Below are 15,520 nucleotides of genomic sequence, written 5' to 3' on the forward strand. Positions count from 1 at the left end.
ACAGATGTTCCCATGTGGCTCAGCAGGTTAAGGATCCAGCATTCATTGTCACTACTGTGGCTCGGGTCATTGCTATGGCTCGAATTTGATCCCTAGCCTGGGAACTTCCAAATGCTGCAGGCACAAACAAAAAGTAAAAAAAAAAAAAAACAACAACAACAAAAAAGACAACCACACTATATGCAGCTCATGTCTTTTTTTTGGGGGGGGGGTGGTCTTTTTAGGGCTACACCTGTGGCATATGGAAGCTCCCAGCTAGGGATCAAATCAGAGCTGCAGCTGCCAGCCTACACCACAGCCACAGCAAGGCCAGATCCAAACAGCATCTGTGACCTACACCATAGCTCACAGCACCGCTGGATCCACCAAACAAGGCGAGGGATCCAACCCGTGTCATCATGGAGGCTAGTCTGGTTCGTTACCACTGAGCTACGACTGGAACTCCGAAGCTCATGTCTTTATGTCTTGAAACAGCTCCTCCTTTTGCCTAGAGTGGCAGGCATGTCGAAGTCATAAAGGAAGAAATGTCTGTTTTATGAGTGAACAGCAAAGTAATGACGTCAGAGTGCAGGATTTTTATCAAGAAAAATGTAAAAATTAAGCGAAGAGAGAATATTTTAATGATGTTTCTAAATCTTCATTATAAGTGGAGGTGGAGTTCCCACTGTGGCACAATAGGATCACAGAGTCTCTGCAGCACTGGGACGTAGGTTCAATCCCTGGCACAGTGGGTTGGGGAATCAGCATTGCTGCAACTGTGGCATGGGTTGCAACTGTGGCTCAGATTGGATCCCTGGCCCAGGAACTCCATGTGCCTCAGAGTGGCCAAAAAAGAAAAAGTTAAAAAAAAAAAGAAGTTAAAAAAGTTTTAAGTTCCCATCATGACTCAGGGGAAACAAATCTGACTAGCATCCATGAAGATGCAGGTTTGATCTCTGGCCTCACCCTGCGGGTTAAGGATTCGGCGTTGCCATGAGCTGTGGTTGTAGGTCACAGACGCGGCTCGTATCTGATCTGACATTGTGGCTGTGCTGTAGGCCAGCGGCTACAGCTCCAATTCAACCCCTAACCTGGGAACCTCCGTATTTCGCAGGTGTGGCCCTAAGAAGACAAAAAAAAAAAAAAAGTTGAGGGATATAAAAATGAAAACTATGTTTGTACAAGTTGTTTACAGGCGATCAGAACAGAGACAGAGAATGGGTAAGGGAATCACTTAGGAAGCTCAGCTTTCAATAGACAGTTTAGGGTGGCAGTAGTAGGAGTTCAGGCATGAGACAATGACTTGGAAAGAAATACATAGGAAAATTGGGAGTTCCCGTCATGGCTCAGTGGTTAACGAATCTGACTAGGAACCAGGAGGTTGTGGGTTCTATCCCTGGCCTAGCTCAGTGGGTTAAGGATCCAGTGTTGTTGTGAGCTGTGATGTAAGTAGCAGATGTGGCTCAGATCCCGAGTTGCTGTGCCTGTGGTGTAGGCCGCCAGCTATAGCTCTGATTAGACCCCTAGCCTGGGAACCTCCATGTGCTGGGGTGCGGCCCTAGAAAAGACAAAAAAAAAAACCACATAGGAAAATAAATTGTAAATTTTTAAAAAAACAATTAAATGTAATGTTGATAACAAAGGACAGAGTAACTTTGCAGTAGCCAAGCCTAGAAAAACCCGGCAGAAAAAATTAGAAAGAAATGGGATTAATAAACCCAATTTTCCAAATATAAACTGCCAAGAATCAATGTAGTACCTTCACGTCCTTTGCACAAGTGGAAATACGTAATTAGACAAATTAAAGAAAAATTTAGAATTGAGACTAGATTTGGGAATCATAAATATATTAGTAGGAACCGAAAAGTATGTGAACATATAAGCACCCAGAAGAATCAGGACAAAAATTTTAAGAGTTTGTACATGTATATACACACACATATAAATATTTTATACATATAACATTTTTAAGTGTGTATATATATATGCACATGCATATATACACGAGATGTATCAGTAGTGTCTCCAACTTTCCAAAACACTGAATTTTTAAAATTATAGATCAATAGCATGCCCAAGATACTTACTTATATGCCCAAGATACTACTCTATCTAAATAAAAGGCTAAAAAAGGCAGAACTAGGTTCTTGGTAGTGGCTACACAGCTGTTTTCAGATTCTAAAAATGCTGCTGAACAAAAGGACTACTACCATCTGCAGAAATACACACTAATCAATATTTATTAATTCAATTACTTCTTTTCCAAAACTCTTGATTTCTTCCCTGTATCTGCTACTCCTCCCAGAATCTTCTCCACTTCAACAGTGACAACCACCAGCCACCCAGCTGCTTAAGCCAAAAATCAAAGAGATCTTGATTCCTCTTCCTTTCATCTAATTCAACCAAAGTTCTACTGCCTAGCTCCAAACCTACATCCAGATTCTCTCCACCTTCCCCACACCACCCTGGTTCACTACTGCCTCCTGCCCAGCTTATGACAAAAGCCTCCTAACTGGTCTCCCTGCTTCTACTTTCATCCTCACCTTACAATTTAGTTTCCACCCAGAAGCCAGAAAGATCTTTTTAAAATGTAAATTATATCAAATCACACCCCTGCTTGCAATCTTGGTGTATTCTTATTGTACCTAGAAAAGAAACCCTGAGCTCTACACCCTGGCTTGATGGTCCTCCACAACCTGGCCCCTGCTCATCTCCTCCAGACTCATCTCTTATCAGAGTCCCTTTCACCTACTCTTTTCCAACCTCAGGGCCTTTACACTAAGTGTCCCCTTCATAGAATTCTTTTCCTGGAGCTCTGACACTCTAGGAAAGGGCATGGCTGGCATTTTTCTCTCATGTCTCGGTTTATGCCACCTCTTCAGTCCTCCTCTAACCAGCCTGCCTAGAGGAGTGCCCTATAGTTACCCCCCACCACCACATCACCCGACTCTATTTTCATCACAGTATTTATCCCAAATATTGTTTATCTGTTTTCCTTCATTAAAATGGAAACTCTATGACAGCACAGTCACTGTCCCCTTGTTTAACATGGCAAACCAGCACCAGAACAGCGCCTGAGATGCAAAAGGGCCTCCACACTTTTCTCAATGAAAGAACAAGGCAAGAGCAGCAAGGCTATCAGCAGTCGGTGAATAATTAAACACACATATTTTACAACTAAGCGTAATATTTTCTTGAGCATCCATTGCTGCTAATACCACACCTAGACATTACATGCCTCTTGACGAAAAGTAACCTCCACCTATGAAGTGATTTTACTGCCCCCAAGATATCAAACCTAACTCTCACCAAGGCTCTATATCAGCACTGGGGTAAATACTGGCCAAATCTGGAAAGCAGGTAGTTTGTAAATAAAGTTTTACTGGAACAACACACGCCCATTAGATCACATGTTCTAGTGTGCTACAACAGCACAGTTTTGTAGTTACAACAGAGACCGCCTGGTCCACAAAGTTTAAAATATTTACTATCCGGCCCTTTACAGACAAAGTTCACAAACCCTGACTCTAGATTCAACTACCAATTTGTAGGACATACAGGGGACAAAAGTTTGAAAACATTGAATTAAACATTGCCTTTCCATGGGAAAGGCAATCAACAAAACACAAATGAGGATTCTAAACCTGTGCTGTCCAATGTAACTGCCACTACTGCCCCCCACTTCTGAGCATCTAAAATGCCGCCAGTGCCACATGTTCAAATCATAATTATTTTGGATATATTGGGTTAAATGAAACATATTATTAAAATCGATTTCACCTGTTTTTTACTTTTTATTTATATACTTATTTACAGTGCTTTTTTTTTTTTTTTTTTTAGGGCTGCAACCGTGGCATATGGAAGTTCCCAGGCTAGGGGTCAGATCAGAGCGTCAGCTGCTGGCCTACACCAAAGCCACAGTCATGCAAGATCCGAGCCATATCTGTGATCTACACCACAACTCACAGCAATGCCAGATCCTTAACCCACTGAGCGAGGTCAGGGACCAAACTCACATCCTCGTGGATCCTAGTCAGGCTTGTTACTGCTGAGCCACGACAGAAACTGTTTTTTACTTTTTAAAATGTGGCTGTATAAGACTTAAAATTAACGAGTAGCATTATACTATATTTTTATATTCTATTATATTTCTATTGCGCGGGGCTATTTAAATTAAACTGTATGAGTAATAAAAATGCAAAGAGAAGTAAGGAGGTGGTTACCCCCAAAGTCAAGATCAAGTGTTAGTCTTAAGGGAGTGGGAAGGGGGGCTGTGTTTGGGAGGGAGCCCATTCTGGGCTTCTGGGTAGTGGTTGTCAAAGTTCTGTTTCCTTTCATAGATGACAGTTGCAAGATGACATTAACTTGTATTAATTCATTAAGATGCATATTCATTTTGTGCTATTTTCTATATATCATTTTAATACATTTTAAAAATTATTCTGAAACTAAGATTTGTAGACCTAGAACCTGAAGATGAGACTCATCTGTCTTAATCTGGTGATTTCGGCAGGACTATGCAAATTAAAAACCCCAAAGGCTCTTTCTTATTCTAGAGACCAGGAACCCTGAGGGCTGATTCTCCAAAGCACCATACAGAGAAGCCATACAGCTTAGCTGTGAAGGCCATGAATTCTGAAGCCAACTGCCTAGACCTAAATCCCCACTCTAACACTGCTGACTATGCACAGAGCAAGTTACCTCAATTTCCTGTGCCTGTTTCCTAATATGTAAAAACGGAGTATCTACCTCCTGGGGCTGTTGCAAGGACTGAATTACCTCACATCTGTAAACCACTTCTAACAGGTTGAGAAAGATGTATTCAGGTTCTTGGTGTATCATTACTGCTATTTCTACAGCAATGAGATCCAGATCCTTGGATTTATAACGTCAATGGTGCAAAAGTCAACCCAAATACTCATCAGAGGATGCAGAGAGTCAAAGCGCTTTCCCAATACCAGCTATATTTATTATCTGAAATTCCGGGAAACACTACTCTCCCACGACAACCCAGCCTGCAATGCCCAAAGGCATACTACCCTTTAATGCAGCTTAGGTTTTCCTTTCTAATTATGGCTCCCATTTCCTCTTTGACATCCCCTCCCCTTCTTTTTTTTTTTTTGGCCACATCCTCCACATGTGGAAGCTTCTGGGCCAGGGATAAAACCCACGCACGTCACAGCAGTGACCCAAGCTACTGCAGCAACAATGCTGGATCTTTAATCTGCTATGCCGCAAGGGAACACCACCTCCTTTTAACAGCTGCTAATATGAAAGAAAACTGTGGTCTGATTAAGACAGTATTATAAGGACACAGGTAGGTCATATTAAACTTTATCTATGGTAGAATTAAGTATTGATTTTGCAAAAAGGATCCTAACAAGAAAACCAAAACTCCCAAAGAAATTGTTAAAATGTTAGAAGAGCACATCTGTTGCATCTGTTGTACTTTTTTGTTTTTTATTTTTTTTGGCCTTTTGTCTTTTAGGGCTGAACCTTCGGCATATGGACGTTCCCAGGCTAGGGGTCCAATCAGAACTGTAGCAGGTGGCCTATGCCAGAGCCACAGCAACACAGGATCTGAGCCGCATCTGCAACCTACACAACAGCTCATGGCAACACTGGATCCTTAACCCACTGAATGAGGCCAGGGATCAAACCTGTATTCTCATGGATGCTAGTCGGGTTCACTAACCACTGAACCATGACAGGAGCTCCTATTACTCTTTTAATTACTAAGAGTTAACCTACCTGTTCATCTGAAGCTAGATTAGTGAACAATGGCACAATTTCACTTTTCACACTGTCCAACTCCAAAACTTTCGCGAATTCACCCAATTTGGAAGCAGCAGCACGTCGTACCATTGGTGTATCATCTGAGCATAAGGAACGGAAGTGCCTGCAGCAAATAAAATAATGAAGGTATTTCCTGTCAAATGCCACTGATCCCCTAACACAGAGAGGAATTTTAGTTTTCTCTTACAAACATCAGGGATTAGGCTTCTACTCATAGAAGTAAAGAAAAACCCACTGGTACAAACAAAAAGTGATGTCATCAATCCATCTACCCTGATATCAGCCACACACTGTTAACAGGGTACTATGGAACTTGTCAGCTATGAGCTCCCAATAGCCCCAAGTAACAAAAAACACCATATCTTACTGTCTAATTTCTGCTTTGACAGCACTGGAAGCCCTGGGATAGCAAACGCTGAACAAACCACATGCAGATGTGCGAGAAGTGAACCAATCCCCACTCGCCAGGCGTTTCACCAGAGGTACAAAGTGAGCTTCCAGAGCGACAGGAGTGTGCTCCTGGGAGATCTGCCGCAGGGACTCCACGGCTTTGTCCCGAACCACAGTTTCTTCCACGGTCGCCAGACTTTCCAGAGGAGGCTGAATAGACCAAAACGAAAAACCAGAGAAGAAAACGTATTAAATCAGGTTAGGTAGAGATTATCAGCTTTAAAGTGACTGAAGGGAGGTGGTACATGTAACCAGAATGTTAGCTACATCACACCAAATGGTTACTTTCAGTTCACACAGTGATAACATATGGTGTGTCCAACCTGAAGACACGACTTCTGTAGGACAGCCAAGATCTCGTGTCCCAGATGGCAATTCCCAGATGGTGTCTACAAATGACACAGTGGAAGAAACTTGACACAATATTAATGTTACTGTGAGCTGAATCATTAGATTTAAAAGATACGTATCCAAATTCAGACAGGATCGGGTATACTTCCCCAAGAGTAAGTGCAAAACCATGACCCACACTGGGCACCACAATCACATGATGACATCTCGCCAGGACACTGCGCCCACAGCTTTGGAGTATGACTCTACCATTCCTGGAGGCGGAAGCTACCCTTGTCCACCAGCTCCACACAATCAACTTATCCAAGCTATAAAGGGCTGAGTACAAAATCACTTTTTTCAGAATATATTCAGAATCTTTTCATGAGCTAGACAGAGTGGGAGTTGCTGAAAGAACAATTAAATGAAGAGTACAGAGACAGCAGGAAACCTTGCTTGCAGCTTTAGAAATGAAAGAGACCAAAGGGGTGGTCTGGACTAGGATCAGAGAGTGAATGACCTGGTCCAGTGAAAAGCAACAGCAGGCTGGTTCTCTGAACCTTTGCCTTTCTGGGTTTGCACTTGGTACAGGTAGATTCCGCATTCGCCACAAGGTGCAAATGTTAAAGACAAAACCCACACGTAGAACTGACCAAGAGAGTGAAACAGAAGTATGAGCCAAATGAAAGAAGCACGAATAATAATATATTTCAAAAATTATGTGACACACAGAGGTAGAAAGTACTCAGCTTTCCTAAGAGGTATTTCAGAAGCCCCTTGAAAAGACATTGCTTGCTTACTTGCAAACGCCTATCATGATCTGTCCCCTGCCTTCTCTGACCTCCTCTCATGCAATACCATTGGATAATCTCTATCACTACATCAGGATAAGGGTAAGCTCCTGAGAATCACATGCAAGTTTTGTTTCTTGATTTGAATTCTATTTCCCCATGCCTTTTTCCTATGGCCCCCAATCACCCACCATTTCTACCTACTCCAGCACCAACACTTCATATTCCCACAACCCAACTGGTTCCATGCTTCCAAGGCTCTTAAACTCCATCTTTTGAAATGATAATTATTGTTGTATTCTAGCACAGAGGACAGAGAAGAAACAAGGACCCAATCTCCTTGCTCTAGTGGGGTTTACATTCTAATGAAAGAAGAAAACAAATCAAGAAAAATAATTATAGGAGTTCCCATCATGGCGCAGTGGGTAACGAATCTGACTAGGAACCATGGAGGTGTGGGTTCAATCCCTGGCCTTGCTCAGTGGGTTAAGGATCCGGCACTGCCATGAGCTGTGGTGTAGGTCACAGATGCGGCTCAGATCTGGCATTCCTGTGGCTATGGTGTAGGCCAGCGGCTACAGCTCCAATTTGACCCCTAGCCTGGGAACCTCCATATGCCATGGAAAGTGGCCCTAGAAAAGGGGAGGAAAAAAAGACCAAAAAAAAAAAAAAGAAAAAGAAAGAAAAATAATTATATGGTATTGGAGTGCCCTGTAAAGAAACAGAAGAGGATGATATGATAAGGGGTGACCGGGAGGCAATTTCAGGTTAAGTGGTCAGGAAAGGCCTCTCTGAGATGCATTAAAATTGATATCTGAAAGACTAGGAGCCAGCCACAGGAAGCTCAAAGGAATATTTTACTAGAGAGAACACCTACAGCAAAAATATTAAAGTAACAAACTTGGTTTATTCCAAGAACAGAAAGCAGACCATTGTGAATGGAATGAGGATATCTAGAGGAAACATGATATAAGCTCATAGAGGCAAATTTTGTAAGCTAAGGTACAAGTTAAGACAGAAATTTGGACTTTCTAAAAACCATGGCAGGAAGTGAGTGATCCACCTACTATGTGAAGAGTGCACTGTAGTGATGGATGGGAGGCATGAGTGGAAGGCAACTAGTTAGAGAGTTACTGCAGTAATCTAGAGGAAAGATGATGTGGTCTGGAAAGATTAGAGGAATGATGAGCTAGGCAGTGGTAGGGATGGAGGAAAGTGGATTGATACGTAATACATATAGAATCTACAGGAGTTACTAATGGATTTAGATGTGGGAAATGAGAGAAAGGGAATTCAAGAATGTCTTCTAGGCTTTAGTTTGTCCAACTAGGTAGATGGTGATGCCATTTACTGCAATGAGGCAACAATTAGGAGGCATATTGGGGGAGAAAACTGAGTTCTGTTTTAGATAAATTAAATTGGAAATGTCTATTTGACATCCAACTGGAGAAGTCATGCACAGATATATAAGGAGATAAACATAGATATCTATATCTTTCTCTATGTCTATCTGGAGTTCCATGGAGAGGTCAGAGGCAGAGACAAAACCCACAAGAGTCAGCAATATAATACAGAAAACAATTAAGCACTGACATATAGATCCCTAGCCTGTCCAATTGTCAAATTCCTAGACATCCTTCAAAACCTAGTTCAGACATTCTCTCCCAAAAGGTCTTCCCTGATCACCCCTGGTTAATCCCTTTCTCTTTTCTATTACTTGGGTACCTTGTATGTGTTTCAAATTTTTCCATCTAATACCACACAGTAATTATTTGTTGACACATAAGAACAGAGACTTCTTTCCATTCAGCGTTCTTCTTTACCATTTAATGCTATAACTTTAGTGCCTGATATAATAGGTTCTCAACTGTCAACTACATTAAACTGAACTCATCAAATTCACAGTTAAGTCAGAAGCAAAAGTTACGCTTACAGTTAAGGACAAAACTAATGAATGTTTCCAAAGCCATAATATTACTAGATGAGAATTAAGATTTCTAATATCAGGGAGGAAAAAACATAAAAACAATCAAATTCTTTTTCTCCCAATCTCTAATAACAAATAAGTCTAGAGGCAGAAAAGAGGAAGAAGTTCTTATATTCATAGTCAGAAAAAAATAAGAGTTAACTGAATCCAAAGTGCCTACATAACTGGCTCTCAATAGCTAACACTGACTATCCATAAAAAGATCTGCATAAAAAATGTTGCAGTGTGCCTATCGCCAAACAATGTATCATTTATACTGCAAAAGTTCTAGAAAGGCAGTAGACAGAATATACTCACCAGCAAACAGTGGGCAAAGTCAGGACCTCCGACCAGGCCAGTGAAATTTCCCAGCTGCTCAGCAAGAGCTAACAGTACTTCATCTTCATCATAAATTGTATCTAGAAATGACAACAACCCAGTACCCATCAACAAGGAGATCTGGTTCAATTGGACACTCACACAAAACTAGGAATAGACTCAACATGTAACTAGATGGTCCTGTCACAATCCTGACAGCCTTTTTTCCTTCTCAGTCAAGAGTCTTCATGGATCTATTTTACAGGATAAGAAGTTCATAATCCAATAACAATTACTTTTACAGGATAAGAAGTTCATAATCCAATAACAATTAATTCTATGAACTAAAAGTTAATGTCTGAATATGTCTGGCCACAACATTACAATATGCTCTGTCCTGTTTCTTCTGCATTGAAAGCATCAGGCTCAGTTTAGTACTTACTAATGATGTAACAAATTCTTTAAAAAACAGTGAACGTTTTGGAGTTCCCATCGTGGCACAGGGGAAACGAATCCGACTAGGAACCATGATGTTGCAGGTTCGATCCCTGGCCTGGCTCAGCGGGTTAAGGATCTGGCTTTGCTGCGAGCTGTGGTGCAGACTGCAGATGTGGCTGGGATCTGGCATTGCTGTGGTATAGGCTGGCAGCTACAGCTCCAAATAGACCCCTAGTCTGGGAACCTCCATGTGCCACGGGTGCATCCCTAAAAAGACAAAAGACAAAAAAAAAAAAACAAAAAACAGTGAAGTTTTGAAAGTCACTAGAAAATAGAAATGCCCATGCCTTTCTTCAAAGAGTCACATACCTGTAAGGAATGGCAGCAGTTCAGTTCGCGTTCTTTCTACTCCAAGTGCTAGAGCAATTGTTGATAATTTCTTAATACTGTTGAGACGGAGCTTTAAAAAAGAAAGAAGGGAGAAGCAGGTGTGATATTGAACAAAAGACAATAATTGCAAACAGGTGAGTTATGACATACAGGTGAGAATGAAGACTTCAATTTAGGTTTTTATTCTAAGAACCTCAAAACAGTGGAACAAGCCTTCATTAGGCAAAGGACAACTTCTCGGAAGAAACATTCTGTGAGGCCCATTAAAGAATAAAAGAAAACACAATATCCAGAAAAGTGAGACGATTTTACAAGAACTTCGGCAGTAATGAAGCAGGTGAAACGGTTGAGTACAACCCCTGCCTTTTCAAAGAAAAGTTCCACCTGAGTTGACACATCGCCTCCTTTAGTTAGCCATCCCACCTAATCTCTACCCTACACGCCCAGCCGGTTTCCAGCAAGCCCCAAGAAAGTCATACATTCAGCTGCACTTATCAGGACGCCTTGGCATCCCTGCAGCCCGCTGAGGCCCCTCGCACCCCGCGCCTCCCTCCTCCCACTCGCTCGGCTACAGGGCCAGCCGGCCCCGGGGCTGGATGCGGCGTTCCCAGCGCCCGGCCCGGAAGGGGAACCCCGGCGAGAAGCCGGTCCTCCCAAAACCGCTCCCAACCGGGTGCGACGCCGGGCCGACGCCTCGGCGGGTCGGGAAAAGGTGCTGGAGAGATTCCCAGCCCGTCGGGTCAAGCCACAAGAGCCCCTCAGGGATCTTTCCCCTCCTCCCCGTCAAGTTTCTGCGCCGAGTACCAGCTTTCAATCCCGGGCCTCCCCAACCACAGGGCCTGCCTTACCCCTTCCCTACCCCGCGCCCGGCCGGGCCCACGTCCGCTCCCCGGCCCGACTCGAGTACCTGCACGTCCTCATTGCGGAGCTCGTCGATTAAAACAGCGATCGGGTATAGTGAATCGTCTCCATCTCCACCCGCGGCCACCGGGCCGGTCCCGGGGGCCGCCGCGCCCGCCATGTTCTTTCTCCTCCGGCTGGTCGCAGCCGCCCGCTTCGCGCCCAAGCCCCGCCCCGCGACAAGGGCCCGCCCCGCAACCAGGCCCCGCCCTGCGCCCGGAGAGGCGGGGCTAAGGCCCGAGCTCCAGCTCCGCCCAGGTGGGGCAACTGAGTTCCACCTGGGCTGGTGGAGGCTCCATCCTGGCCCTGGTGGCTGGAGCCTTATGCCTGAATTCCAGAAGATAGGTGGGCTGAGAAAGCGAAAGGGGCCCCCGTGTCCTTTCCGCAGTCGAAAGAAACAGGGGCAGGGATTCATCCTGCTCGCAGTGGTCTGAAGGCGTCAGGGACCTACCAAAGTGATCTGTGCTGTGCCCTCTTGGGACTAAGGCGGACCAAAGAGGATGCCCAAATCCAGGAGGAAGAAATATTTGGCGCCTCCCCTGACTTCATCCTGGCCCCGAGCCACTTGAGTCTCCAGCCCTAATTTCCCCACTATCCTCAAGCTTCCACAAAACCCCTCCACCTCTTCCTTTGGCCTGTGAGCCAGAATTGTATCTGGCTCCTGCTCCGTAAGACAAATAACGCGGGCGGTGAGAGAAAATGAACAGTGCTATCCAAACTCCCCAGTCAATATTTTTTCCACTTTCTCCATGCAAGCTGTTGAAAACATGCTGCTCTCTTGTTTTTGTGTTTCTTTTCAGTTTGGTACTGGAATGGTGCCTTCTGTTGTATTTTCTTCCTCCCATTTTTTAGGTCTTTAGCATGCTAGAAGTACAACAATCAAGCAAAACTAGGACAAGCTTTAATCCTTCCATATTGGGTGGACTGGCTACTTTGCTTGAACAAGAGAGGCTAAATTGACCTCTCTAGAACTCCAAGAGTCCTCAAAGGCAGCAGTGGGAGGAGGTGAGGATATGGGAGTTCTTACAAAACAGCGGGAAGTTTCCATTTACCCTTGTTCTGGCAGCATGGAATAACTAGAATGTTCCTGTCTTTTTTGTTTTGGACAATAATTTAAGCAGCTTAGAGCCTAGCTACCTATGGTGATCATAAGCTGAAATGGTATTTCTATGTGTTTAATTAAAAAACTAAAATTATCAATAAATGTAATTGAGGAGGCCTTTTTTTTTAAATATGGGGTTGGTGGAAGGAAACAGTAGACAGGCTTTTGATGGTAGTGAAAGTTTGGGAACCAACAGATATCGGAACAATAATTATCAAATTAGGTTTGGGGATGCATTTTCTAGGGTTTTAATTTTGTTTTCATTTTGATAATTATTTTTAGATTTGCATAACTGGTCTGGATTCTTTGGATAACTACTTTACAACCCAGTGTTGCCACGTGATTTCAGTAACTACATTTGCGTGTGTGTTTCAGTAATGCTTTTATTGTTCTGGGACCAGGAGAAAAGAACAGAAGCAGACTTAAAATGAAAATGGTGTTTTCATGCACAAAATGAAAACCAAATCACATCATAGGACTGTATTGTCACAATAGTTCTAACAAAAAGTGCTGGGAAAATTGAGATATCATAGGTCACTTGGGGGCATAGGTATGTTGAACTCAAAAGAAGCTGAGCTTTCACAGGCAGTACCATAATCATAATACAAGGGATAATTTAGCCTTGGCAAAATACATCATTTGCCATTTTATTTATTTTTTTTTGTTGTTTGGTTTTTGGGTTTTTTTTTTGTCTTTTTTGCTATTTCTTGGGCCACTCCCGCGGCATATGGAGGTTCCCAGGCTAGGGGTCGAATCGGAGCTGTAGCCACCCGCCTACGCCAGAGCCACAGCAACGTGGGATCCGAGCCGTGTCTGCAACCTACACCGCAGCTCATGGCAACACCGGATGGTTAACCCACTAAGCAAGGGCAGGGATTGAACCCACAACCTCATGGTTCCTAGTCGGATTCGTTAACCACTGAGCCACGACGGGAACTCCCATTTGCCATTTTAAATTACAATAATATTAACATAAATAACACTAGTTTTACAGTTTCATTTGTATTTAATTTTTAAATCTATTTTGGTTTTTTAGTCATAGAAGAACTATAAGTAAAAATACACTACATTCCTACTTTATATTTGTAAATTTAAGTAATAGTGTAACAAAAAAATTTAAGTAAACAGAGTTTTCGATAATTTTTTTCTTTAAAAATGGATCCAAATACTACTCAAGTTTGAGAAACTGAAGGTTAAGAGATTTTTTGAGTTAGTACTTTACCAGTTAGAAGATCAGAGGGGGTTCCTATTGGCATGGGGAAGAGAAATCTGTTCCTTTATAGTTTAGGTAACAAGTCTTCAGAAATGATAAAGGAAGCAAGCGCAGAAGGAAGCACATTAAGTCCATTAAGTCAGCTCCACACATATCATCATCTAGATACTAGCTCAAGCCTAGACAAGCGTCAATATGCTAAACAAAAATTAGCACACTGATTGATGCTAAGCTATTTTGTTTAAAACTCAAATATGCTTTGCTTACCCAAGCCCAGTGAACTGGAACCTATGGAATAACTATGATTAAATATGAAATCACAAGCTGAGAAAATAGGCCCCAGAAAATTGCCTGGTTTGAGAGTCATCAATTCTGGACTTCAATTCCCATCTCTGTCTCTGACTCACCTCTCCCTATGCCTCAACCTTACCTCCCACTCCACCCACCCCCCAATAAAATGGTGCTAACCACCTGATTAGTAGTTGTGTGGTGCTAACCACCTGTAGTTGTGGTGATGATGTGAGAATAAAACAGGTAGTAAACATGGAGATGCTAATAAATCCTTCAATAAAGAAAGTGATTAAAACAGACTGCAGCCGAAAAAGGCTATTTCAAAACTGGGCCAAATGGAAACTAGAACTAAATCTAAGACAGTCTTTGGGGAAGTGTGGTCCAGTGACTGTCTGAATCATCTAAAATGCTTGTAACAAATTCAGATTCTGGAGTTCCATTGTGGCTCAGCAGGTTAAGAACCCAACATAGGGAGTTCCCGTCGTGGCGCAGTGGTTAACGAATCCGACTAGGAACCATGAGGTTGTGGGTTCGGTCCCTGCCCTTGCTCAGTGGGTTAACGATCCGGCGTTGCCGTGAGCTGTGGTGTAGATCGCAGACGCGGCTTGGATCCCGCGTTGCTGTGGCTCTGGTATAGGCCAGTGGCTACAGCTCCGATTCGACCCCTAGCCTGGGAACCTTCATATGCCGCAGGAGCGGCCCAAAGAAATAGCAAAAAGACAAAAAAAAAAAAAAAGAAAAGAAAAAGAACCCAACATAGTGTCCATAAGGATGTGGGTTCGATCTCTGTCCTCACTCAGTGGGTTAAGGATCTGGTGGTACCACAAGCTGCAGTGTAGGTCACGGACACAGCTCAGACCTAATATTGCTGTGGCTGTGGCATAGGCCAGTTGCTGCAGCTCTGATTTGACCCCCTAGTGGGAAACTCCATATGCTGCAGGTGCAGCTGTTAAAAAAAATGCAGAGTCTGGAGTTCCCTGGTGGCACAGTGGGTTAAGGATCCTGTGCTGTTCCTGCTGTGGCTCAGGTCAAGGCTGTGGTGCAGGTTGGATCCCTGACCCAGGAACTTCTGCAAGCTGTGGGCATGGCCAAGAAAAAAGCAGTTTTGGGGGAGTTCCCTGGTAGTCTAGTGGTTAGTATCCTGCACTTTCACCACTGCTGCCTGGGTTCAATCCCTGGTTAGGGAACCAAGATCCCACAACAAGCCACTGCGTGTCATGGCCAGAAAAAAAAAGAAAAGAAAAAAAAGCAGACTGCTGGCCTCCACTCTGGATCTACTGAGTCAGAATCTCTGAGAATGGGCACATTTTAGCATGCACCCCTGGTGATTCTAATGTGCACTGATGTTTGAAAGTCATTGCATGGCAACAAACAAGCATTTTCTCAGGGAGAGTTTGAAAAGAACATTTGGAGGCCACCTCTGTCCAGCAAAATGATAAAATGATGGCTATAACTGCTTGTCAACCAATGATTCTGTTCCTATTGGTTGTGGGTTTTGCTAGTTTAAAAGGATCTCTCTTTTGCGGGATTGCTGGAAGCTAGCAAAGCACTACAAA

At 43.2% G+C, this 15,520-nt stretch overlaps 1 protein-coding gene across 6 annotated transcripts in view; it reads right to left on the reverse strand.

Moving 5' to 3' along the window:
- PPP2R1B (protein phosphatase 2 scaffold subunit Abeta) overlaps positions 1–11,532 on the reverse strand; it is a 37,939-nt gene extending 26,407 nt beyond the window's left edge. For 5 of the 6 annotated variants that reach the window (XM_047752116.1, XM_047752115.1, XM_047752114.1 and 2 more), the window contains exons 1-5: positions 11,366–11,532; positions 10,438–10,528; positions 9,631–9,731; positions 6,143–6,375; positions 5,731–5,878 (exon numbers count right to left, since the gene is read on the reverse strand). In XM_047752116.1, the coding sequence (XP_047608072.1) occupies positions 5,731–5,878; positions 6,143–6,375; positions 9,631–9,731; positions 10,438–10,528; positions 11,366–11,479 (687 nt within the window). In that variant the 5' untranslated portion in view covers positions 11,480–11,532. The remainder of the gene's footprint in view (positions 1–5,730; positions 5,879–6,142; positions 6,376–9,630; positions 9,732–10,437; positions 10,529–11,365) is intronic. The other variant, XM_047752119.1, reaches the window with a different exon arrangement.
- Positions 11,533–15,520: the final 3,988 nt, after the last annotated feature.

The sequence above is a fragment of the Phacochoerus africanus genome, chromosome 11 (genome assembly GCF_016906955.1).
Source record: "Phacochoerus africanus isolate WHEZ1 chromosome 11, ROS_Pafr_v1, whole genome shotgun sequence".
In the NCBI taxonomy this organism is placed as follows: domain Eukaryota; kingdom Metazoa; phylum Chordata; class Mammalia; order Artiodactyla; family Suidae; genus Phacochoerus; species Phacochoerus africanus.